Source organism: Zeugodacus cucurbitae, chromosome 5 (genome assembly GCF_028554725.1).
Source record: "Zeugodacus cucurbitae isolate PBARC_wt_2022May chromosome 5, idZeuCucr1.2, whole genome shotgun sequence".
NCBI classification, from domain to species: Eukaryota; Metazoa; Arthropoda; class Insecta; order Diptera; family Tephritidae; genus Zeugodacus; species Zeugodacus cucurbitae.
Window position 1 is genome coordinate 7,271,319 of NC_071670.1, and position 26,916 is coordinate 7,298,234.

At 33.8% G+C, this 26,916-nt stretch overlaps 1 protein-coding gene across 4 annotated transcripts in view; it reads left to right on the forward strand.

Moving 5' to 3' along the window:
• Positions 1 to 26,916, forward strand: part of LOC105218490 (optomotor-blind protein) — a 243,750-nt gene that overhangs the window by 36,398 nt on the left and 180,436 nt on the right. Inside the window, exons 1-2 of one of the 4 annotated variants that reach the window (XM_054232392.1) lie at positions 5,823 to 6,144; positions 6,367 to 8,924. In XM_054232392.1, coding sequence (XP_054088367.1) covers positions 7,780 to 8,924 — 1,145 coding nt within the window. In that variant the 5' untranslated portion in view covers positions 5,823 to 6,144; positions 6,367 to 7,779. Of the gene's footprint in view, positions 1 to 5,821; positions 8,925 to 26,916 lie in introns of those variants that run through there. The other 3 variants (XM_054232391.1, XM_054232394.1, XM_054232393.1) reach the window with 3 other exon arrangements.

Below are 26,916 nucleotides of genomic sequence, written 5' to 3' on the forward strand. Positions count from 1 at the left end.
ACCAGTTCGTGCATTTCCAACAACATTTAAGATTTTATTTATTTATTAAATGAAAAATAATAATACAATTATTATTATACAAAATTTAAGAAGCACTAGCTGCAGAGGGTCTCAGCTCGCGAACATTTAAGATATTCACAGGCTTTTAAATTCCTCTTTCCATCATTTGGTGTTTCATAGAGTTTATCATGGTTTAAAAATTACTTTGGTACTGCTCTTTGAAGAAATCTTTAATGTTACAGATCTCTCAAGATGTGCCAAAGTAATAAATTTCGATTATATAAGACTTAAATTATTACTTTCATTACTTGAGAATTCAAGCTCTTCGAATTTCACATCGGATAAATTGCCCAAGTTGGGATGACTTTTGAGATTTCCAGAAACTCTAAACAGCTTTTAATTATCTTTTATACGTCGCATTGCCTATTTATTGCTCAATCCTTCCGTTTTATATTATATTTTTTAATTTTTTGGTTTCGAAAATCAGTAAGACTAAGTCTAAGTATCCATAAAATGCTACTTCTGGAGTTTTTTACTCCAACGGATGCTATATTCAACAAATTGACTGCATTGGAATAAACAAATATTCATATTGTTAATGAAAATCCTTCTTCGATAAGAGAAATTGTTGTTGTAACAGCATAACGTATTCCACAAATAGTTCCAATGTACTCTGGGGAGTTGAAAATAGTGGCGGCGCAGATCCTAGTTTTCGTACAACTGATTTTTTGTTGTTGTAACAGCATAAAACAACTTCAAATTGGGTTTCAAGAAGGCTACTGCCGTGATGAACACTGCCAAAACTGTTCTTAGCCTGCTACAAATCATTTTTTTTTGTTGTTGTAACAGCATAAAATCCATTAGATCGGCTCTTTCGATTGATTTTCTGTTGTTGTAACAGCATAAAACAACTTCAAATTGGTTTTGAAGAACATTGCTGTGGTGATAAATCTCGCTTGGACAGATTTCAAAGTTATACAAATCGTTTCCTTATTGTTGTAACAGTATAAAAAATATGAGATCATTTTTAAGTATATGTCTGGGGTGGAAGACATGTCTGAGAATTGAAATTAGGCACTCCAGTGGCCTGCACCCAGTTTTTTGAGAACTGAAGCTTTCTCCTGTAGTAAAGCAAGATCTTTATATTTATTTGGGCTTATTTACCAGTATTTAAGAGTGCTGGAGTACAGCTTAGCTTTAAGAGAAGCGTCAAAAGCTTTACAATTTTTCATTTTTGGATGCGATAGTGTCATATCAGGCATGAGAAATAAGTACCCGGACTCTAAAGTGGTCTCTAGTATCATTTTTGAGTAGGATCTATAATAAAACTCCGTTATGAAGCTTTCATGTGTCCTTTAATAATATTTTTCTAGTATTTTGCAAAATGTAAATCTGTTACAATCAAAACAGATCTCAAAAAATGCCAGATGAACTAAGTGTTTTAAAAGTAATTTGGGTCTCTTTACACCTGCCATGCTTCTTATAACCTTTTCAATCACAAATGAGTGCCTCTACCGTGCCTGAAATCACTTTTACCTCACATCCCAGCTGTGTTAGCGTTTGTTAATATGTTTTCCATCATCAAAAAATGTCACTCGCAATGTCAAATCAGTGTTACTGCCATTCATTTATTTCGTTACAATTTCAATTATCACATTTTATTTCCTACCAATGCATGTCAGCACTTTGCTTTCCACATACAATTCAACATAGCATTTCCTTTCATTACATGCCACACTTTAAAATCGCCACACAGAAACGCACATATACATACAAATGTACGTACGCATTTTGCTAATTCCTTAGCGCTGCTGCCACGACTTCATTATCATCGCCTTATTATTGTATTTAATTTATTTTATCTGCGTCACATATCGCGAACACTCACTCGCCAACGGCTCGACGCCATCGTCTATCTTTCATATGTACATATGTATATACAAACACACTATCATGCAGACACCTTCTTCATGCTGCCGCTACACACACTTGCAACAACAACCACAACAATAATAACAACAACAAACAATTTGACCAACCGACCGCTAGGACCCTTGCGCTGCTTAAACTACTTGCCTGTCTGCCTGCCTGCTTGCTGCTTGACTCGACTGCTTGCTCTTTTACAACGCCATCACCATTCTTGGGCCAACAACAAGCAGCAAATAAAGTTTTTCTGCTTCTCTTTTGCCATTTTCGCTTTTTGGCCAGCAGCAAGTCAGGTTTCATTCAACTTGTTGTTCTTGTTGTTGCATGCCATGTATTTGCTTTGTTCATCTTCAAGTTTGCTGTGGCTGTTGTTGTTGTTGCATTTTATTTTTGTCACCTGCACTTAACACCATAGTGTTGTCTCTTTTTTTCACACTCCACGACGCGCCATCTTTGCGCGACGGCGCCGAATTTGAACTCTTAACACGGCCCCAAATGTCGTTCTCGACGTTGTGTTGCGGTCGTCGTCGTCGTCGTCGTCGTGCTCATCATCAACATCGTTGCCACAGTCAACACTTTCACACACGCTGCTCGAGAGATAACTCGCCTTGGTCGCCTGCCTGCCACTTAAGTGAGTGCGAGCGTGTGCGTGTGTGTCGCTTTCGTTTGCTTTGGTGTCTTTCACATGATGTTGGGGCGACAGTGGAGCTTTTTGGGCTGATATTTGATTGGAATTGTGATTTCGGAAATAATTTAGGAAATAGATAGCGCAGAGTTCGAAGGTTTGAAATAAATTTTAATGAAATAAACCAAAAAAGATGGCTTTATCTTCAAACAAAATCCTTCGAATATCATTTTCGAAAATATTTTTGAAATAATTGTACTTTTATGCATACTTATAGACCATTCCTTACCATTAAAAAACTATTTAAAGATTTAAAAAAATATTTTATATGCAATTTTGAAACTCTTTAGACCATAAACTACAAAAATAAATATTAAAATTAAGATAAAAATCGCTAAGCGAGAACAAAAATCTCATTAAAATTCGTAAATTCCGTCATTAACCTTCGACAAAGCTCATATCCGTTTTTTTTTTTTTTGATACTATAAAATACCTTAAGTTGACTTTTGTAGCTTAAAGAAGTATTGAATTTTGATAAGAGAGCAGTACAATCAATTATAGATTTCATATTAAATCACATTCAATGACTTCTTAATCTTAATCGTTTAAGAAGCCGTAGTAAATAAATAGTAGTAGTAATCTTTAGCCATCGAAAAAGCTCATATCCGTCTTTTTTTAGACTCAAAAAAGCTCACAATATTTACATCTTTTGAAAAATTGTAAACTTCTGATTAAAGCTATTTTCAGAACTTTAGAATTGAAATTAAATATGATATAAGGTAATATTATATTCCTTCAAACATCGATTTAATCAAATTATAAATCTCTTGTGAATGCTTTTTGAAGCCTTGACTCATAGAAACTCATATGAACTCACTTTTAAGTCCTTAAACTAGTAAAACAAAAGTTTTTCTCCAACTATTAGGCGATAAAAGCTCGTCTCAGTCTTTTCTTGACTATAATGTGGCTTGTGAATGCATTTTGAAGCTCAGAAGACTCATATTAGACAGCATTCTAGTTCGTAAACTAGTAAAAAAGTTCTACTCCAAATTCCGAACAACAAATTAAAATATGTTTAGCTACTTAACTCCAGTACAAAGTCTTTTCTTCTTATTAAAATGTAAAAATAGTCACACAAAAGTACCAAAGCAGGAATTTAGTAAGCCTTAAAAATACTTTTCCGTGATTTCTGATATGAGAAAATGAACTCGTATGTGAATCACACATTCTTTACGCGATAAAAAAAAGCTTTTCTGAGCGAATGATTCGAAGAAATATAGGAACATTTTTTACTATAACCGCAAATAACTGCTTCTTGCTACTCTTCTCTCCATTCAACACCTCAAAAGGCTTTCAAACACTGAATTAAGAGACAAGTTCAGTTCCTTAGGGTCGTTTAGAAATTTTTTCTTCACACTACAAAGTAGAATGGTTATGCAAACCCCTATAAGGAATTCTCGTAGAGCCTAATGATGCTCTATTTTCAATTAAGCTGCATTAAGGTGGTCTCATCTAGTATTAAACAACTTACTGAGGCGTAAAAGGTTGAAAAGAAAATAATTTTGGAATTCGAAGTGATTTATAGACTTTAAATACGCAGTTCTTTTGTCTAAGTTAAACATTGTGACTACCAGCTGTAGTATTAACAGTTTTGAAGATACTTTATGTGAAGAAGGAATTATTATTTCTCATTAGTAAGCTTTTGATTTGATCTATGAGTCTCATATCAAGATATTTTTAACACAAATTGCAAGTAGAAGGCTACTAATTGTGTTTCTACGGTAATTGAAAAAGTTTCTTAAGCTTATTTTAGGTATTCGAACTTCCTTCAAAAGCTTCCTAGATTTTTTATGCGTCAAAATCTCATCTACCCCTTTTAAAAACCTCAGATAATCACAATCACAAAATCACATGTACATAGTATGGAAATCAAAGATAAAAAATATTTAGAACATAAAACTTTTATGAAAAATACTTTTTCAAACGAAAAAAAAACAAGCTCTTTCAAAGAATCGGATAATTCGCTAGATATGCCTCTACAACGAAGAAGCTGTAAAAATAGGAACTGACTTCATAGAAAATAGTATTCTTATATTTTCCAAACCGATTTTTCCCTATAAAAATTCCCAAAAATATTTAAAAATAGTTTTGATTTAAAAAATCTAATTTATTTTACTCCCTGCTCTCCATTTTCTCTCACCAAAAATAAATCACAGTACGACCCACTGTCGCGCTCACATTTATCACACGTATAATAGGCAGGCTAAACTATACAAACACATGCAGGCGAATGGCCAACACGAAGCCAACCAGCCAGTGCTTGCGAATGCGACAAAATCAGCGCGCCTACACAAACACGCCAACAACTACCCAGCGCAACAACAATAAGAACAAACGGTGCGGCTAAGCACAGCACCACCTATCTACGACGTGGCGGCGACACACTGCGCCACTCCGCTGGCCCACACGCTTGCGAAAAAAATAAAGCTACGACGGGCGTTGAACGACACTGGCTGGCCACAACAAACACACACACGCAGAGAAATAAAAGTATGCACACACACATGGAAAGATGTGCAATCAAAGCGGCGTAGCAAAAAATATGCGACGTTGTCGCCAGAAAGTGCGAAATTCATGCTGCTGCTGCTGCTGCTTCTTCCTTCAAACTAACTGCTTGTTTTTGTTTTTATATTTCTGCATTTTTGTATTTTTTGTTTTTGTATTTATATTTTTTTTTTTGCTTTTTTCTTTTATCATTACTTTAGCTTGACGCTTTGGTGTCACCAGTCTTGTTAGCGCTAACGCTTTTTTGCTGCGCGCTGCCGGCGTCAACAACAACGCGTCGCAGCGCGCTGCTTCTTATTGGAATTATCGACGAGTAAGACCAATACACACAACGGCAGACACTCCGGTTTCTGATTGCCAATGCTAGTTCTTCAAATATTCTGCTGCTTGTTAGTAGCGCGCGCTGCTTGTTTGAGCAGCGACAGCGCGCGACGCCGACAGCGTTTTGCTCAAATATATTCACTTGCTTTTACTACTGCCACAACTCGCTCGTTTGCTGTGCGCGCTCGCCACTCGCTCATTGCTGGCTCAGCTGCGCGCTCGTACGCACACACACACACTCATACTTGTACAGCGCGCCGCTTACCAATACGTTTGCTAGCGCGCGCTCGCTCGCTGCTCTGCACTCTCCTCGCCGCTGCCGCTGCGCTTCGTGCGCTGTATACAAGACTGGTTTTTGGGGGGTTGCGCCGCTTCGGCGAGTATGTGTATTTTCCAGTTTGCAAGCGACCGGCGTGTAGTGCGTATCTCGGCTGCCCGTGTGTATATTTGAAAGTCAAAATAGTGTTATTGTTTTTTTTTGTGTTTTTTCGTGCGCAACTGTGTGCGCTATTAGCACTCGCCTTTTCAAACAAAAATTCTTACTCGATTCCGCGTGTGCAGCAGCAAGTACGCTTTTCAGCATCGTCGCCGTCTTCGTCGTAGTTGTCGTGTGCGTTTTTATACAAAAATTGATATTGCGTATTGTTTAGCCGCCGCTAAAACACATTTTTTTCGACGCAATATCTTCAGCAGTGTGTGTGATTTTGGTAAAAATTTTGTAGTTTCAAAGCACTTCTGTAGCTTAGCGCCACCATAGCGCTTTCGTATTGACACTTAAATGGCGTTTGCATAAAGCCGCCGGAACTGTCAAGCGTCAAATGTCACAGCGCTCGCCGTAAAAAGCCAAATAAAACCGTGTAGAGAGTACAAAAAGCGAGATTTATATTTTGGAAATAGATTTTTACTAATTTTTAACTTTCAATTTACAGTTAAATTGATACAAAAACAACAAATAAACAAGGGCGCAGCGAACGCGGTGAATTCAGTGCAAGTGCGAACGGTCAAGTGCAAAATAAACAATTGACAAAGAAAAATTTTCTAAAAAACAACAACAAATTCTACCAAAATTTTACAAAAACATAAAAAAATATTATAAATTCAAAAATTACAAAAAAATCTAATATCAATTAAAAAATCCAAAAATATTTTTCAAAAAAATTGTAAAAATATTTTTAAAAAATTCTAAAATTATTTTCAAAAATCATGTAAATTTGTGCATAACTCAAATAGTTTGTGGATAAGTGCAATTTAAGCGTAAACGCGTCGTGTAAATAAGTGTAAAGCCAGTCTTAAATTAACAGACGTGCAAAAATATACAAATAATTTAAAGAAAATTTAAATAAAGTGTGAAGAAACCTATTTTCACCTAGTAAACCTATTTGAAAAGTGTTCTGAAACAATATTAGCGGTGCTGCAAGCCGTATTTAAGCAACAAAAAAATAACAAAGCAGCAGCTGACAATTATAAAAACAAGTGGCAAGTGCAGTAGAAGTGTAAAAAATAAATGAAATAATATTAAAAAATAAAAATTTTGAAAAAAATTTAAATATTAAAATAAAAAATTGAAAATTTCACACTAACAAATTTGGAAGTGATAACAATTTCAAATTAAAACAAAATCAGCTGCAAGAAGCTTCAGACAGAGACTTTTGGAACACTGATTGCTGCAAAGAGCTTGATATCAGCGGTTTTAAATAGAAGAAGGCAGTATTTACTGCTCTAAAAAAATTAAATTTTCATAAGAAAAGAGGTAAACGCTGAAAAGGAAGCTGTAAAAGCTACATCGAAAGCTTTAAAAGGTAAAGTGAAAGCTTTGAAGGCTAGTGCGGAAGCTTTAAAGCAAGAGCAAAAACAGCTTTCAGTGAAGTCATCAGATTTTTAGCTGAAAAGCAGGAAAAATGAGATTCCTAAAATAACGGGTGTTGCGAAGACTAGTGAAGAAAGTTGAGAGAACTAAATTTAAAGCGATCTAAGCAAATAAAAGTGGAAGGAACGCTAAAAAATTGCAACAAAAAAGAAGCGAGTCGTGTTTACTGGAGTAAAGTGAAAGTAAGCGTTTGTAAAAGCGACAAAAGCTGCAGCAGAAGCACTTGTGATACTTTAAAAAGCTCGAAAAAAGCATAAAAGTGAATTTTCGTGTGATCCAGAAACAACTAAGAACTACTGCGGTCCACTAAGCTTACTACTAAGCCAGCAAAAACCAGCTACTGTCTACCGTTGTACCGCTTACTGGACATACACACACACACTTGTAGCATCTGGTGTGTACCGCTGGCAAATTGCTTAGTTAGTTAGACGCGCGCTATTTGCATATCCCCGCTGTTGCTGGAAAGTGTAATGTAATGAGATACGACGTACAAGAGTTGCTTCATCAGTCTGCTGAGGATCCATTCGCCAGATTTGCAAATGGGATGGCATATCATCCATTTCTGCAACTCTCCCGACCCACTGACTTCAGCGTGTCGTCGCTGTTGACGGCGGGCACACAAGCACAGGCCAATAACGCAGCCGCTGCTGCCGCCGCCGCAGCTGCCGCAGCCGCAACCGCAGCAGCAGCCTCCGCGGCAGCTGGTGATTTGCAAGCAGGCGGCGGTAATACCGTCTTGAGTGCGGCCACATCACCCGCACAACCGCATTCAACGCATCAGCATCAGCACCAGCCACCACCAACTACACCCACAAGCGCGGCAGCGCTATTGCAACAACACCAACAGCAGCAACTGCATTTGCAGCAACAGCATCACCAGCAGCAGCAGCAGCAGTTGCTTTGCGGCGCCGGTCAAGCCTCACCGGTGGGTGGTCAACAGCCGCCACTCTTATCGCCTGGCAATAACAATAATAATAATAACACCAGCAATAGCATTGGCAGCAAATCGGGCAGCAATAATAATAATAGCAACAGCAACCGCAATACACCCACCACAACTAATAACAACAACAACAACAACGATCCTCAAAGTAGCAACAATAATTTGTCGTCGCAACAGCCACTAGCTCATCCGGCCGCATCGCATTTGTCATCACCGCATTTGTCGCCGCATCGTCAACCGCCACCGCCGCATTCGCACGCACATCCCGCACAACCGCCACCACCAGCGCCACAGCATCCACATCACTCACCGGTACCGGGTCATCACGCTTTGGGTCCACACCTGCCGCAACAGGCGTACTTTCCAGCGGCCGCGTTAGCTGCGCTCGCCGGCAGTCCGGCTGGTCCACATCCCGGCCTGTATCCGGCTGGTTTGCGTTTCCCGCCCCATCATCCGCACGCCCATCACCCACTGGGCACACCCTACACCACCGCCGAGGACGTGGTGCTCGCATCGGCTGTGGCGCATCAATTGCATCCGGCGATGAGACCGTTGCGTGCGCTACAACCCGAGGATGACGGCGTCGTTGACGATCCGAAGGTGACGTTGGAGGGCAAAGACTTGTGGGAGAAGTTTCATAAGCTCGGCACGGAGATGGTGATCACCAAAAGTGGACGGTAAGTCAAATCAGACATTATTATTATTCAATAAAAATAAGTTAGCGCCACGAAATTTGTGAGGTTATGTGGTGAAGAAAATAGTGAAATACCAGATAAGTGAATGTTGAGGTTGTTTTGACCACTTTACCTTGTAGTAGTGATTCTTTCAATGCTAGGAATTCTTCAGTAAACAAATGTGTGTTCGAAAACAAAGTCCTTGACGGTGTAAATTTTGAGGTTATGTGTAAAAAAATTATAAAAAGTGAGCTTAAGTGAAATTTGAGACCCCGTTGAACCCCATCACACTGTTTAAGTAATTCTTCGAAGACTAAAAGTGCTCTCCATAACCTTGTATGTGTTTTAAAATGTTTTTCTGCGAGTAATTTTTGAGTTTATGACTCTTCAAGTGATTCTTCCAATGCTAAAAGTGCTCTCCATAACCTATTATGTATTTCAAAAAGCTTTACGTCGAGTAGTTTTGAAGATATGTGTAAAAAAATATAGAAAGGAAATTTAAGACCCCCTTTAGACTGTGTGGGTGATTCTAAAAAGCATTTCTTCGAGTAATTTTTGTGCTTCAGTGCGAAAAAACGTTTGAAAATCATATTTGAGGCTAAGTTGAGTCCCCTTAAACTAAACAAGTGATTCTTTCAACGCTGATAGTTCTTTCAGTAGCCATATCCATATTCTACCGGAGTTTCTTTAAAGACTCTGTGTAAATAAAACTGTATAAAGTGAAATTTGAGACCATGTTGTACTCTTTTAGACTCGGCAAGTGATTCTTCGGTTGCTAAATGATCTTTCATTAACCGATTGTGCATTCTGAGAGGGGGTTTCTCGAGTAATTTGTGAAGTTATGTGTAAAGAAAATTCTTACTGATATTTTGAAGTGATTCTTCTGAAGCTAAGAGTTCTTCTAGTAGTCATATGTGTAATCTTAAATTGTTTCTCGAGTAATTTGTGAAGTACTCTGTAAAAAGGTATAAGATTCAGTGATTTGTTGGTTCTTGAAGTCGTTTCTAATACTGTTATGTAATTTTGAGAGCTCTGAAGTTACTTTTGCTACGTTCAAATAATTTTTTATTAAATAACATTTGAGGTTATGTGTGAAAAATAAAAAAGTGTAGCAATACAGTGAGTCCCGAAGAACCTTAAGTGTCTTCAAGCGACATTTGTAACTCAAAATGTTGCTTTGAGCACCGTTCTGTGTACTCTAAAGTATCCTCAGCTCGAAGTTATGTAAGCTTTTTAAAAAGCTCAATTTTTTTAGTGAAAGTTTAAGCATCATATATACCGTTAATGTTTTAAAGTAATTTTTGCAGAACTAAAATTGCTTTCCCTACTGTTATTAACAACCCAAGGTACTTTCAGTTCGAAATTAGTTGAATTAGTGAGGTTATATGTGAGCTTTTTAAAAAGCTCTACTAGTTAGTGAAAGTTTAAGCTTGCAAACAGTTTAAACTAAATTTTCGCACATTAAAATTGCTCTCAGTACCGTTATGTATACACCAAAGCACTTTCAGCTCGAAATTTGTGAAATTATATGTGAGCTTTTTAAAAAGCTCTACTAATTAGTGAAAGCTTAAGTTTTCGAAAATCCCATTATCCTTTCTAAGTGAATTTTTATCACACTAAAATTACTTCCAACACCTTTAAGTACACCTTAAAATGCTTTCATCACCTCTCTAGTGTTCTTCTGCCGTTATTTACACCATTTGCCGTCGGTAAATGGCGTATTTCGAAAGTGCTAACGTTGAGATGGCGTGAATTTAATACAAATTCTATATGTACCTTATTGTAAAAAAAAAGTATTTTGCGTGTACATGTCACACGCACCCCTTACAGTGCCTACCGTACAACAATACAAACAACCCCATCGTCTGTTCGTCGTCAGTGCAAATGACAGCCGGTATGCGGCTAAATATGGTGGAGGGATGGCTGGCTGATGTTGATAAATAATGCATTTTATAGGCGCTTTATACACACAAGCCAAATGATTAATCAAAGTGGATTTGAGTGTGATGCACAGGGTACACAAGTACACAAGTATACAAGTATAACACGCAGACAGTTGTAGGCTAAGCTTGTAAAACATCAGCACGCTGCATAAGTGAAATAATTGTCTCAAACGGTTTGCTTGAGTAGGTAAACCAGTTTTGTTAGTGCGACGCGCAAAAAGCTCGGCATATCAAAAGATCTGCTAGTTTTTGATTTGTATGAAATTGCTGGAATTTCTAGGTTATGTAATTTGGAAATATTGAAATGTCTGTGGTTAATAAATGTTGCTTATTCGTATGTATAAACATAGGAAGTTCTTTGAGTATATCACAATAATTTAAAGAAAATAAATTCGACTTACGTTTGATAGCTGCTGTATACGTCTTTCAGGAATTGTTGAGTTGAACCGCTGATGAAAATGCTGGTTACTGCATTTTTTGATTATTTTTGATTTGAAACACTGATCACTTAACACTTTTCACTTAAAAATTTTCACTTAAAACTTTTTTACTTAGCACTGAAAACTTAAAACTTAACACTTAACACTGAAACTTTAAGCTTTCAGCTTATAACTGAACACTTATCACTTTTCACTTAACACATTTCTGAAAAGAGAAGAAAATAGTTCTCATTAAAAACTGTCTCCGATTACTAAATATACTTAAGATTAACTTAAACAATATGATTTGACAGTCATTACTTATGCTTTAAATAAGAAAAGGACCCACAATACTGATTCTACAAAGACCTACAAAGAACTGAAGCTCTTTTTAAATAAATCTTAAAGTCCTTAAGCTATTTTTGGTTTTTAACTTTGGAAAGATATACTTCCATAACTGAAAACCAAGACACTCTTCATTAATCATTTTTCTTTTCCTTCAAATCTATGGTTTCGTACATTGTGGAGCTCAAATAGTATTTGTTATATGTTTACATAAATTTTCTAGAACAGTTCTGTGATCTAGATGCTCCCTTTTACAAAATCACAGCAGTAAAACATTTGGTTCCAAGTTTAATAGTCCCTAAAGAATCGGCAGTTTATGTGTCTCTCAGTACATTTCCATTCCAATCTCCATTTAATCCTGTTCGATTGTGTCTAAGACAATGTTCTCTATGGCCCTGCAGTTTTCCATAGTAAAATTATCATGTTTCTTAATATGTCTTCTAAATTTTAGCCTTCCACGACTACACACTCCATCTCGTTTTAGAATCTCATTTAAACAATAGCGATTCTATTAGTTGTATTAGAGCTTTCTGATTCTCACATTCCATGTATAAGAGACCCTGAAGAGTCAGTATTAATATTAACTAAGTTTCTCTGAGAGCAGAATTTGGTTTTATCACCTTACAGCTTCCTTATTCTACACTTTGTTTTATTTAAACATCCATTACATGGAGTGTGAGTACCTTGTATTTCCTTTAGTTCCTTCGTTTGCCCAAGTAAAATTTCATGTTTCCTAACATGTCCTACTGATTTTAGCGCTTTAAACACTCTATCTCGTTTTAAGTTACCTATAATTTCGTAACAATTGAGCTCCTATTAGTTAGATTAGAGCTTTCTGATTATCAATATTCAAAGAATAATTTTTTCAAAAAGTGCCTGAAAATAGTTGTCTACCTTTATGTTCCCACAAAATAATCTTACAGCTGTTCTGAAGAACATTTTATAAGATTCTCCTAACTTCAATGTTTCTAAGTACAACTTTAATTCCTTATGAAGTACTCTTCTTTAGAGCTTTCTAAATTTTAGACTCTTAACAATTGATTTTAGATGTTCTGAAGTATGTTTTGTGACAGCATTAAGTTTTAGTGTATGTTTCATGGCATTTTCCTACCGTTTAGGTTGCGATAATAATCCTGCAGATGCTCTGAGGAGCACTTTATAAGATTCACCTAACTTTATTACTCTTCCTCATATCTTTCTAACTTCCAGACTTCCAGAAAGTGGTCTGAGTTGTTTTGTTGAAAGTTTTGTGACAGCATTATGTCTTATATAATGTTTCATGGCATTTCCCTACCATTTAGAGTGTCATAATAATCCTTATAATATTCTGAAAATGTATCATTAAAATCTCCCAGCTTTCTGTTTCCTGAAAACACTCTTCAATACACTCTTGTGTAATTTATTCAAGACTTTTTAAATTACTGTCATCGAATTTGCTATGATCTGGAGTATGTTTTATGAAAGTACTCCAGTTCCCATGTTCCAAGATCGTCTTTCTGAGTTTGGGTAGTATACTTTAGGAATGTTCCCATAGCTATTTTTCATATAACTAGGTCCTTTAATTATCTTGGCGAGTATTTTACGAAATCTAGCTGTATTTAAGGTGTATAACAGTAGATTTGATATGTTCTCAAAGATGTTGCAAAAAGCTTTTCGATAAAAAAAATTTCCGTAATGATTCGACTTAAGGTTTTTCAGAATACAGAGTCTAATTTCATTGATTTTCGAGATTTCTAAGTTCTTAAGTCTTAGTTGTTGATCATTTTAATACCTTTTGGGAGTAATAAAATATTGTTTGAACAAAGTTTTTATCTCTGAGTCACTTTGTTCTTATTGAACTCAATTCTTCGAATAATGAAATGTGTCCTTTTGAGTCCTTTAACTAACAAAATATGCTTAAAAATTAATTTTCTCAGATTAAACGATCTTCCAATAATTTTATACAATTTTTTTTGGACTCATAGTTGTCTTAAACCGACTCTTCATCATCTTCCACCAAGAATATTGAACAGTTAGCTTTTCTAATCTAATCTAAAAGCAAATCAAACTTCAAAAAATTAACTAAAAAAAATCAAATTTCATTTTTATCTTCTAAAAATCTTCAAATCTTCACCTGGCAACAGTGCGCACACAACTCACTTCAACAAACTTCATGCAAAGTTTGCACAAACCACTAAGACGACAGTTCATGGTCACTCACTGTTTGCGAAACACAACTTTGCGCTGCCGAAAATGCAATTAAACGCTATATAATTTGCAGAGTTGAAATATCCAAAAAAACCATATCAAAATGACCTCTCGAAAATTAGCTTAACCCTTAGTGTTTGCACCGTTTGCTATTGTTTAGCTATTTAGGTACATAATTAATTTCGCTGATAGCCATTATCTATTGCAATTTCACGAGTTACACGCATGCAGCGGAGCTGGCAGATATTGTGTCAACTCAACCGTTGGCATGACTTCACTTTCGCTTTCTGGCTCCAGCACTTCGGGCTCCAGCTGTTGAGTTAATATTTAAATATTTGCTGGTATATTTTTTAATTTATTAGCTTACAGTTGTTGTTGTTGTTTTTGCTTAAAATTTAAAAATTACTTTAAATTATAAAATGTTTTTTTTTTGGTTTTCTTAAGAATGTCACTTTCGCAAGCGTTTGCTCGCTTGAATTACAATATTTGCTGCGCGCAAACAGTTAACCAGATTTTTATCTTAATTTGCGTGCAATTTTCAGATTTTGTTTTTAATTTTTTTTTTTTTTGATTATTTACATATTTTTTTTTGCATTTTGGTGACCGGTGTTGAAAAGACAAATCGTCGCCGTGAGTATAGAGTAAACTGTTATACATACATATGTGCAGATATGTGCAGATAAGTGCATAGATTGCTGATTGGGCAGGCAAATAGTTAATTTTTTTTTTGTTTTTGTAAAGCAGTGCTGATAGGTGAAATTATCACTAAAGTAATCAAATTTAGCTTAAATAAAAATTTGAGTGTAAAAATATGTTAAAAATATATGAAAACTTAAAAATAAAAAAATAAAAATAAATAGAAATATTACAAAAAAATTAATCAAAAATAAATGTTAAAAATAATGTTAAATAGAACAAAATTAAAATAAAATTTAAAATAAATAAAAAAATTAAAATTAGTTTTAAAATAAATTAAAAAATAAAAAAGCAAAGAAAAATAATATTTCAATTAAAGAAGTAAAAAATTATGACTTAAATTAAAGTAATTATCAGTAAATAAAAATTTATGTGTAAAAAAAGACAGAAAATAAAGAAGTAAATAAAATAATAAAGTAGATAAGAATAAAAAATTATTTAAAACAAAAACCGAAAAATAAAGAAGAAATTAAAAAAAAATTAAATTCAAAAATAATTAAAATGGAAATAAAAATATAAAGAACTATTAAATATTAATAAAATTAACTCAGAAAATTTGAGTAATTTTGTGAAATTTTGCGTAAATACAAATTATGTGTACAAAAAAGTTAAAATTATATCGAAAGTTCAAAAACAAAAAAAAATTGAGAAAAACACGAAATAAAATATTGAAATTTAAAACAAAAATATTATAATAAAAGAAAAAAAAATATTAGGTGGAAAAAGAAATAATAGTTAAACGTAAATATAATCAGGAAAAATTTATAAAAAATAAAAAACGAAGAAGAAAAAAATATGGTATAAAATATGATACTATACAACATAAATCTATGAAAATTTAGTAAAATTTGTTATTTTATGTTTATTTGTTAAAATAAAACATTATGGAGAGTAAAATAAGTCAAAATATTTTTTAAAAAATAAAAAAAATGTATATACAAAATATAAAATTTGTGACAACAAAAATATAAAAAAATAAAAAAAAATCAATTTAAAAAAATTGAAAGAAAAAAATGTAAATTTAAATAAAAAAAGCAAAAATACATTTAGGGTAAAATTGATAAAAAAATAATATTAATTAAAACTTAAAATATTAAAAAATTGTAAATAAAAAAAATTAATATAAAAAATTTAATTTTAACTAAAAAAGATAATAATTAAAAACAATTAAAAAATGCTTCAAAAATACAAAACAAGTATTTAAAATTGTGTAAAACTTTTGTTGTTGTAAAACTGTTGCCTAGAAATCAAACCATAAGAATAACATTGTTGGGCTTCCAATAATAAAATTTTGCCATATCTTCCATAACTAGCACCATTTCAGCCAATAAAATTAAAAAAAAAATTCATACACATTTCATGTGCCTGGCAAAGATCTTGTCTTCTTCAGTTGCATCATACGAAAATTAAAAAAAAAAAAAAAAACAATTGTATACTGCAAGTTTGAAAAAAAAATCGAAAAAATAAGAAGGAATTAATCAAAAAAATATAAAAAATTAACAAAATAAAATCAAAAAAATTAAAAAAATTGCTCAAAATTTATCGGAAAACCACTCAAAATTCTTTCCAGATTTTTTGCAATTTTTACAATACCTTTTTGTAACAATTTCCTATTATATGTATACCAAAATTAAAAATTGTAATATTTACACCAAAAATAAAATAATAATAATAACAAGACAAAAAAATATAAAAAGTATTTCTGTAACATTTAAAATTTTTTAAATCTTAAAATTTATGGAAATTTTCTAATAGTTTTCCACAAATTTTGCGATTTTCTGGTATAATTTTTGTAGTTTTCTTTTGAGATTTCTATTGGCGATCTTTTTGCTAAAAAATCTAAACAAAATATTTAAAAAATTATAAAAAATAATATTTGGGTTTTTGGCAATTTTAATTCTAATTTTTTTTCCTAAAAAATCTCCTCCGAGAAAAACTGAAAAAATAATGAGCCACATTTGCTTTTTAATTTTTGACATTTGCTTGTTTAACTCCATCACCGCCTTGTCACGCTGATGGCGCTTGATGGCTTATGTACCGACTTGTCTATGCGTTCGCTTGCCAAGCTGTCCATTAAAACTGTCCGCCGTACATATTGCTTGCCAAGCCAAGGCTGCTAAATACACGACGCCCGTCGCCGCCAAACTGCAAACATAACGGACCGTCAATACGAAAGGTAGCCAACTGATTTGCACCGCTGTCCATCATGAAATTCTTATATATATATACATTATATACATATTTACATAAGCATAACTGTTTAGTTAATATATATATGTATGCGTGTGTGCCGCTTGCTATTTGCAACAATTATCGCACTCATGGCTTGTTGGCAATAGCGAAAGTGTTTGACGTTCGAGGCGGTTCTATCTATTTAGCTGTGGCAGCGGTAGACAGTATAACAAATTACAACAAAAAATATAAAAAAATTACAACAATAATTACAAATTGCAACAACAACATTAATAAAATGGTAGTACAACAACAACAATTGCCAATTGTGTTGTAAATGCATTGGCAATTCATTTAATTAAAACAATAAATGTTGTTGTATTCTTGCTGTTGTTGTTGTTGCAAATCACTTTCAAGCGCATGACAACAACAGCAGCAACAGCAAAAAAAAAACAACAACAACATATATAATAACTTGCTGTATGCGCCAACGCTGGTTGTTTTACCGCTGCTACAACAACAAATAATGTATTTCCATTTTTATGCTGTTGTTGTTGTTGTTGCTTTATTGCTTATCATATTGTTGTTGTTGTTGTTGCACTTGCTAATGAGCGCAATTTTAATTATGCGCATTTCGGCAGCCGCGCACACTTTGTTGCATGATGCCACAACAACAACAATAATAATTTTTGAGCAACAACAACAACAATAGTGTATGCAACAACATCATAAAACGCGCCGCCGACAGCAACACGTGTAATTGCATTGCTGCCAACCGAATTTGAAGCATTTGCAAGCTATCGCCGCTGTGTTACTGTTGTTGTTGCAACAATGTTACAACAAAATGCGGGGAAAAAACAGATTTTAAAATAGCAACTACATATTTATGGCTTTTTGTTATTTTAATTATTTCATTGCGCTAGCAATTGTTGCTTGTGGCATTGCGCACCTACATACACACATGCAACATGCAACACATACACACATACTGTCAGCTGTGTGTGTGTGTGTGCACTGCAGCTGTCGATTTTTATGCGCTTTTATGCATTTATAGTTTGTTGTTTTTTTCTGCCCGCGCACACAATTATTCATGCAACAATGTTGAATTGAATTAATTTTTGTTGTTTTATGTAGCACCTCGCTGCCGCAGCGCACACCGCTGCAGCGCATTTTAATGAATTTATTTCATTTTATTGAATTTTATTCCACACAATCGCAATCCGCCTCACAGCATTTTGCATTTTATGCATGCAATTTCAACGCGCTTGTTGTTGTTGTTGCTGTTGCTGTAGCTGCTGCTGTTGTTGTTTTTCGCAATTTTGCACAGCATTTGTTTTATTGCTTTTGACATTAATTAGTATTAATATGCGGTCAACGGCAAAGGTGTCGGCGTAATTCCGCCCCAAAAGCGTTTGCCAAGCTGACTGCCCCTCCTTTCGCGCTGCCGCCACTTGCCTTTCAGCATGCATGCTCTAGCTAGCACGGCGACTCAACTCGTTTGCACGTTTATCGATTGGCATGTCATTATGGTCGGTTGTTAGTTGTTGTTGTTGTTGTCATTATAGTTATTGTTTTCAAAGTTTTTTTTTTGTTGTTTTTATAATTATAATTGTTGTTGCTGTGGTTGCTGTTTGCTCTATCGCCTATCTACAACATTGCTAAACAAGTATCGCTCAACATGCGACATACTCGCTTATTAACTCTATTAAGTTGTACTAGTTGTCGTCACTATTGTTGTTGTTGTTTTAATAATATTAACGCTCAGCTGCGAGATTTCCAATGCTTTTAATTTTATATGGTGTCAACGGTGGCAAGGCTATTAATTTGTATGCTTTTCATTATTTTCATGGCATTTTGCTTGGTTTTTGCTTTTGTTTTTTCATTTTTTATTGAGAAATCTTATTAAATTGGCAGGCGATTTGCTTTTTATGGTGATTAAGATATTGCAAAAATAATAATAAAGTGTTTTAATTAAAAAATTTTCTTATAAAAAAGTTAAAAGAGAAATAACAGGAGTATAAAAGGAAAATATAATAAAAATATAAATAAAATAAAAAATGTAAGCAAAATGTTAAAATTAAAAAAAAAAATATTAAAAAATTGAAAAAAAACTAACAAATAAAATTCTAAATAAAAGTTTGAAATAATAATTTTAAATTATTAAAAAATAAAAATATTGAAAACCAAATAAATTTTTTAAAATTTTTGCAAAATTTTGAAATTTTTGTAAATAATAATTTTGAAAAAAAAATTTAAATTATTTGAATATAAAAAAATGACAGAAAATTAAAAACCAAATAAAATTATGAAATAATATGAATTATTAGAATACAAAAATTAATAAAAACAAATATATAATAAATACTTTCCGTTGGAAAATATACTTGGGAAATATTTTTTTATTATTTATATGATAAAAAAAATATTCGAAATGTTAAAAAAAAAGAATTGTAAAAAAAATTATTTTGAACTAGACTTTTTTTCAAAACTTATTTTTGAACTAAAAAAATATGAATTCAAAATATTAAAAATTATTTTAATGAAAAATAATTCAAACTTAAAAAAAAATTCGAAAAAAATAAAAAATCCACTAAAACTTATATTTTAATTAAAAATTATTTGTGAAAATTAAAAAAAAAAAAATTATTTTAATGGGAAAAACAAATTTTAAAATTTCAATAAAGTAATTTTAAATTTATTTAGTTTAATAAACTGTTTAGAAAAAATTAAAAAAAAAATAAGATAAAGAAAACATATAAATATGCAAAAAATTTCAGTGAAAAAAATTTGAAAATATTCAAAAATTAGAAAAACTACTTTTGTGTGAAAAAACAATCGTTTAAAATATAAATTTAAGTGTAAAAAATAGTTATGGAAATTTGAAAAATGTACAAAAAAATAAGTCTTTTAGTGAAAGAACTAATTTCAAATTCAAAAAAAAAAAATAATTTTTTTTCAAAAACCGTTAGGAAAAATTTTAAATTTAAATAAGTATAATTGTGAAAAATTAATTTTGTAAACAAATAAAAACAATAATTTTACAGGAAAAAAAATTCGAAATTTGTTTTTAAATAATTTAAATGTTTAATAAAAAATTTTACAGGAAAAAATTTCAAAAATTTCTTAACATTTTATTTATTAATTTTAATAAAATTCTTAAGAAAAACAAATTTGAAAAACAAAAAAAGAGGTTTTAAAAATACGATTTTAGTGGAAAATTATTTTGAGAAATTCGAAAAAAAATTACAAAAAAAATAAAAAATTGAAACCGAAAATTAAATTAATATTAAACATAAATAAAATAGAACTAAAAAATTTGGAAAATTAAAAAAAAAAATATTTTGAAAAATTTTATTTTCGAAAAAAAAAATTTAAATAAGCAATTTCTCAACTAGCACCATTTGGTACTCATTGAAAACTATTACATGATCCAACATTCCCTTTTCATATAATATTCTCATTAAGCTCATTTTATAATGTATTTCTAAATTAATAACTTTCAAATAGTTTTACTATTGTTGTTGTTGCACATTTACAACTAGACATTTGACCTTTTCTCATTAGATTTGTGTAATTTGTTGGCGTAAGCGCGTGAAAGTTATAAAATTTTTATGATTTTTTAATAACGGATTATTTGTATCCGCTTTACACAGTTCGCCTTTTGCACAGTTCGTACAGCCAAGATGTGCCTACTAATTGAGCTATGGCTGTAAGGCTCGTTAACTGAAAAGTGCTAGTGACTTGCATTAATAGTTGACTATGGACTATAATTTATTTGCAATAAACAGTTTCTTGAACTCGGCTTTCTAATTGCATTGAACTCTGATTTAGTTAATTGAAAGTTTTAGTGTTGCGGCAAATGAGTGGAAATTTTATGCAATTACTTTCAATTATGAATTAAATAGTTATGAAAGCGGTAAGATGCGATGTAGAAGACACGTGTTAGGGTGATGTGGTGTCAGTTATAACGATGTATAAAGCGTGTAGTGAAGAAAAGATGCGGAAAACTTGAACAGTTCTGAAGGACCTAATCTATCAGTTGCAACTAGTACCTATTAGTTCGACTATCAATCAACGCACTTAATGAACATAAAAACTTAACTATAGCATAGAACCCCATGAAAACAGACATTTATTCGAAATTTTGCCATTTTTTCTGAAGGACCTTACATACTAGAAAGGTCTAGGAACTATTAGTTCGACTATCAGGCACTTAATGACTTCAATATTCTTTTCTATGTCATAGAACCCCACGAAAACAGAAAACTTTTAAAAATTTTACGATTTTTTTTTAAATTTTGTCACCTCAAGAACCCCACCCGCATTTCCAGAAGCAAGTAGCGAATGACATAAAACCTACAGAAATAAAAACTACAATGTCAATAGAATAGAGGAATAACAACAAAAGTGAGTGCAGCACATCTAACAACAACAAGAAGCCACACGAACGAACAGACACAAAAAAAATGCAGGCACAACAGCAATTAGCATTTCATTTATGAAAATCAAATCAAATTCAATTTAAGCGCAATGAGCAACAACAACAATAATAACAACAACACTACTACTAACAAACAATAACAAAAGCGACAAACTGCGGCAATTGAAAATGTCAGCAAATGCCTTTCAAAAAATCACAACAACGACAGCAACAAAAGGGGGACAAATAAAAAACAAGTACAAGCGAAAAAATAAAACAAAAACAAAGCGCGCACCACTTGCTGGTGGGAAAATGATTTAACAAGGCACGTCCGGATTTTCCATACCGAATTCGCGAATTCTACTAATGTTGTTGTTGGTGTTGCCAATGCGACTACATTTGTGTGGCTGTCAAGCACGAACGTGTACGCGCGAGCCTAGTGTGAGCGCATGGGGGCGCGAAATTTGCCGCTTGCAACACAGCATGGCGGCGGTGGCGGCGACTATGACTATACAGCGCACTAGGCTAGCCAGTCAGCGGTACAGCGTGCAACGTGTCAAAATGTGTCGTCAATGCGCCATAGCATAAAATTAAAATCATATTGCTGCAACAACAACAACAAATAAATTGCAAAAAAACAACAACAACAAATCAAAGTTGCAGCGCATACAAGTGATTGTTGCAAGTCGCAAGCGGGTACACGCTGGTAAACTATAAATTGTTGTTGTTTTTATTGCTGTAATTTTCTACATTTGGCAAATTGTCATTGTCAGCCGTCATTAATTGTGTGCGACTGTTGCAACATGCGACATTCGAATGTGCAAAAATGCAGATTTTTTTTCTGTGAATCGCTTTGGTGTTGCACTTTAATTGGTTGCGTTTGTGTTGGCGAATGCCACTACAAGTTGCAAACGCTGGCTGTTGCACTTTATTGCAGTGATTTATTTGCCCTCAAATAGATCAAAAGCTTGTCAACTGGCGTTACACTCAAGCGCAAATTGAAGTGTGAGGTTGTGCGTACTAACTTGTGGCAAGTTGCAAGAAGCAGGGGAGTGTCAAGAAATGTGTTGCAAGCACAAAAATTTAACTTAATAATTAAGAAATATGCGTTTTTTAAAGAAAGTATATTTTTATACGTGTTGCAAGTTGTTGAAGACACGCTCTAACAACGCAGTACAACATTATTTTACTTTATATAACACTTAAGTTATATTGTAGTACAAATAAGTGAATTTTTCGGCATGTTGCAAGTATCAAAAATTTTGGCAGCCTTAACCACTGCTTCCTAAGATGCGCTTTAACAGCTCAGTACAACGTTATTTTAGTTTATATAAACATCTAGTTACAGCGAAGTACAAAAAACTGCACTTTTTAGCATGTTGCAAGTATTAAAAAGAGCTGCAGCCTTAATTATTGCTTTCCAAGCATAAAAAGCCGCTTTCGTTTCATATTTTATTTCATAGTAAACCATTTTAGCTATAAATAAGCAATATCTACCTGTGTTGCAAGCAAAATACCAATGTTGCAAGTTGCTATTTGACTTCCTTGTGTAAAATAAAACATTCAAATTTATGTTATATACATTTTAAAAGCATATTTCCTTTAAAATACATACTTGCAACAAGCATGTTGCACGTTTGTATGTTGCAACACCACAAAAAATGCATATATTCATATTTTCCAACGCCAAACGACTACTTCACTTTAAAACTAATTACATTACATTCGAATGCCACTTAGCAATTTGTTGCAAGTTACCACAAAATACATTAAAGTGCAGCTTAAATCACTATAACTGCTCAGCACTCAGCAGACAGCATTGTACACTTGCTATTCGCATGCATATTGCACTTAAAAGCAACTTGCCATAATAAATTTTCCAACATAATGCTTTAAATTCGTACTATTGTTGCAACATTAGCGACTCAATTAAGTTGAATTTTGTAGTGCAAAGTTGACTTGCATGTGGCACACATTTAAATGTGCACAGTAATGCGTGTGTAATGTTAATGTGGCCAACAATCATACAGAAAATATACACGTACAACAACAAAAATTTCATGTGGCAAGCAAAAGTGGCACGCACGAATGCAAATATGCAAGCGGGCTTGTGTTGGTAATAAGTTGATTAAGGCATGCGAACCAAAAAAAAAAAAAAACACTGCTTTAAATGAGAATTATTCCAGCGGGAGCGAAAAAACGCACACAAAGTACTTTTACAACAATAATGCCACAAATTTGTTGTTTGTGCGCAAGTAAATTAAAAATTTTGCGCATTTAATTTCTCGCGCAATATTTTTGCACGCAGCGCTGGTTCGGGCATATACTACATCTTTTTTTATTTTTTGCTAGTTACGCGTACTTGCCACAAGTTGTTGCAAGTTGTGCAAATTGTAAATTTGCTTTAACGCCACAGCACGCAAGCACACAGTTACCTGCATACACCAACACACACACTTACCGTACCAAAAAGCTGTGTGGCAGCAGCGCAATCCAGCCACATTCATGCCACACCCGCTCCCTCCGCATATATACACACTTTAAGGGCGCAACGCTTAATTTTTTGTGTGATTTTAAGTTTTCTGTTGCATTTTTTTGTTGTTGGTGTATCAACTAAAGTAAACAACAGCGGCTCGTATTTTGTTGCAACAGCGCTGTTGCTGCCACATGCAAGGCGGTAATTGTTTTCGCCGTTACGTTTGCACGTTCTAGCTGTTTGTTGTTGCTGTAATTTTCATTATACCAAAGCTACAACATTTTGTGGCATGTTGCATGTGGCAAGTAGCACATGCAACAAACATACGCAATTTCATTTACAACATTATTGTTGTTGTTGTTATTACAGTGTTTGCTAGGCATTTTCACTGCTGTTTTCGCGCGTTTGGCGAATTTCGGCGCGGCAGCCAGCAGGCAAGCCAGCCGCGTCTGTTGCACTTCAAAACTTTTCGCAAACTCAACTTCAATTTTGCAAATTTTTTTCGCATAATATTTGTGTTTCTTTTTTATTTTGCATTCCTGTTTAACTTTATGATTTTCGCATTGTTGTTGTTGTTGCAAGCTGTTTGTGTTCATTTACTGTTGTACGGAAAGTGAATTTCCAGCGCTACGAGACGCCCGCGAGACGTTTGTAAAGTTGTGGTGGCACAGTCGGTTGTGTGGGGCGCGAGAGATTTGAGGAGACGCGGCAAAAGTTTGGTGTGGATCAGGGTACAGCACATGGGGTCCTTTATATAAAAATTCTGTATATATCGTAGATCATTTAAACTGCGGCAGGAAGTACTTCTATGCCGCCTGCAAAACTATTTCGCAAATATTTGCGCTAAAAAGAGTAAATAAAAAAGGAAGAATTCAAGTGAAAATGGCAGCCGACTGGCTAGCCGAGCCACCACGACGAGTGTTAGCGCCAACAAACAAATCTAACTATAAGTAAAGAAAATTGTATTTTCAAAGTAAACACAGTGAAAGTGAAAGGCGGCTGGAAAGTCAAAAAAGTCAAAATGAGCTTTAAGCAGTCAAAAATTAGCTAATTATTTAATATGAAGATTCTCACGAGCTTTTTGATCAACAACAACATTTAAACAGTTATTATAACAGAAATATGCTCTCCAATTCACTATAAACCCCACGCACACTTTAAAATCACATTTTCTATGCGCTGCCTTTGTGTCTTGACTAAGTGTTTCACTAGTTCAGCTGTACGTTGAGTACATGTTGTGCGCGTCAGTGCGCAAGAGAGCCCACTTAAGTGGCGCGTTAAGTAGCGATGCGTAGAGATTACAGTGCAGCATGCGTGCCGTGGCGACTCTATTCGTGTGTGTGAAGTATTTAAAGCATTTTCACACCTTTTATTGAAGACGGTGGTAAAAAAGCTCAAAGGATATATGGTGACAAATTTGAAGGAGAAATATAAAAGCAGGCAAGGGGAGAAAAACAGATAATATAACAAGAAAAGACAGCGTATAGGATGAAGCAGTTTAACAACTGCTGCTGGTGGATCTACTGAGACTAGGCTTGAAAGCTTTCAAAGCTCTGCGACACACAAAAAGCTCTTTCATTTTAGATTTACTGCAAGAGTGAAGCTAAAGATTGTAAAAATGTGATTAGTTGATCTCCGTGAGTCTACGTTTGAAAGCTTTTAAAGCTCTGATACTGCTTTTGAAAGCTTTCAAAGCACTGTATATCACAAAAAGCTGCTACATTTTAAATTTATTTCAAGAGTGAAGCTGAAGATTGTAAAAACGTGCTTAGTTAACCATTCTGAGACTGCTTTTGAAAGCTTTGAAAGCTCTGTGCTCCACAGGAAGCTTTTCATTTTCTTTAATAAATTTTTTTTAAGTTTCTTTTGAGTAAGAAGCGCTTTAAAAATATAGCAACTTAAAAATCAAGCAATGAACTGTACTACTTAACACATTGACTCCGTGTACGGCACATTCACCCATATTTCGTGTTTTTATACTTAAAGTACATTCAGAAAATGAAGAGAGTGATATAAAAATATATAACAAAAAAGCTGGAAAGAGCTTCAAGTGTAAAAATTCACACTAACAATTCCTTAAACATTATTTTTTTCGCCTCCGAGGACATTGCAACGCATTGTGCCTCAAATATATATCCATACTATATAAACAACGCACACGTGCTCAAGTGCATTTTCAAGGCGATGTTGTGGAAGGACAAGGTGTCTAAGATGATAATGATGTTGTTATTGTTGCAGTTGCAACGCGTCAATGCAATGCATATTTTGCATGTTGCGTGCGTTGCAACAACGTAAAATAATATAATAGCTATATGGTACGAGTATATATAATATACATGTATAATATAATATATGTATATAGTTAGATGTATGAAGAAAGTTTGTGAAATTTTGTGAATACATGAACGCGTTCCGCGCTGACGCGTTGCTTTACAATAGATTATACACCAGTGACTTGTTTCTTAAGGTCGTTGTTGCACTTTAAGGTTATGAAGGAATTAGTACTGCCATTGAAGATGCCTAAAACTAAAGCTGTAATTATGAATTTATGTAATTTTAATATTTGCCTTGAAATTCTCATATGGTTTATAGCAAATTGGATGTCTTCGGAAGTCCAGTTTATCAGTACGGGGAAGAAAAAAATCTTTGGATTTCTCCTGAAGGAAGATTCAGTTTATCAGTCTAGGCAAGGTATTATTACCTCGGACCTTGAGAGGTTCCATTTATCTTTTAAAGTCCAGTTTATTATTCAGGGGAAGGTATAAAGTTTTGAGTTTCTCGATAAGAAGCCTTGAGAGATCGAATTTATCGATCCGGGCAAGGTATAAATCAGCTGGTTGTTCCTTGAGTAATCCAGTTTTTAATTTCTCTGTTTTCAGGTTAGCTTCCAACTATATTTCTCGAATAGATTACCATATCGACTCGGGTTTCAAGCCATTAAATGATTTGTACTAATTTAACACTCACGAAAATTGTTCCGTCCACTACAATAGCGAGCATTACTACGCGTTAGAAGGGTTGTATGGATTGTAGAGATTCATCAGGTTTTTAGAAACAATTTAGTTTGATTTTAAAGTGATGTTCCAAGGTCTTTAGTAGCGAGTATTATTACACATTTTGAAGAATCTTTTAAGTCAGTAAGCTTTTTCAGGCTGTTTGAAACACTTTTGTCTAATCTCATGGTAATTTCCAAGTGTTGTATCGAGAACTACTTCTAGTTCTGAGGATTTCGGGTCTCGCTCAAGTTCCATAGGCCGTTTGAAACTCATTCGTTTTGTCCCAAGTTGGGTTTTCAAGTTTTGTAGCCATACTATTCAGCAAAGAGTAGTCTTTATCG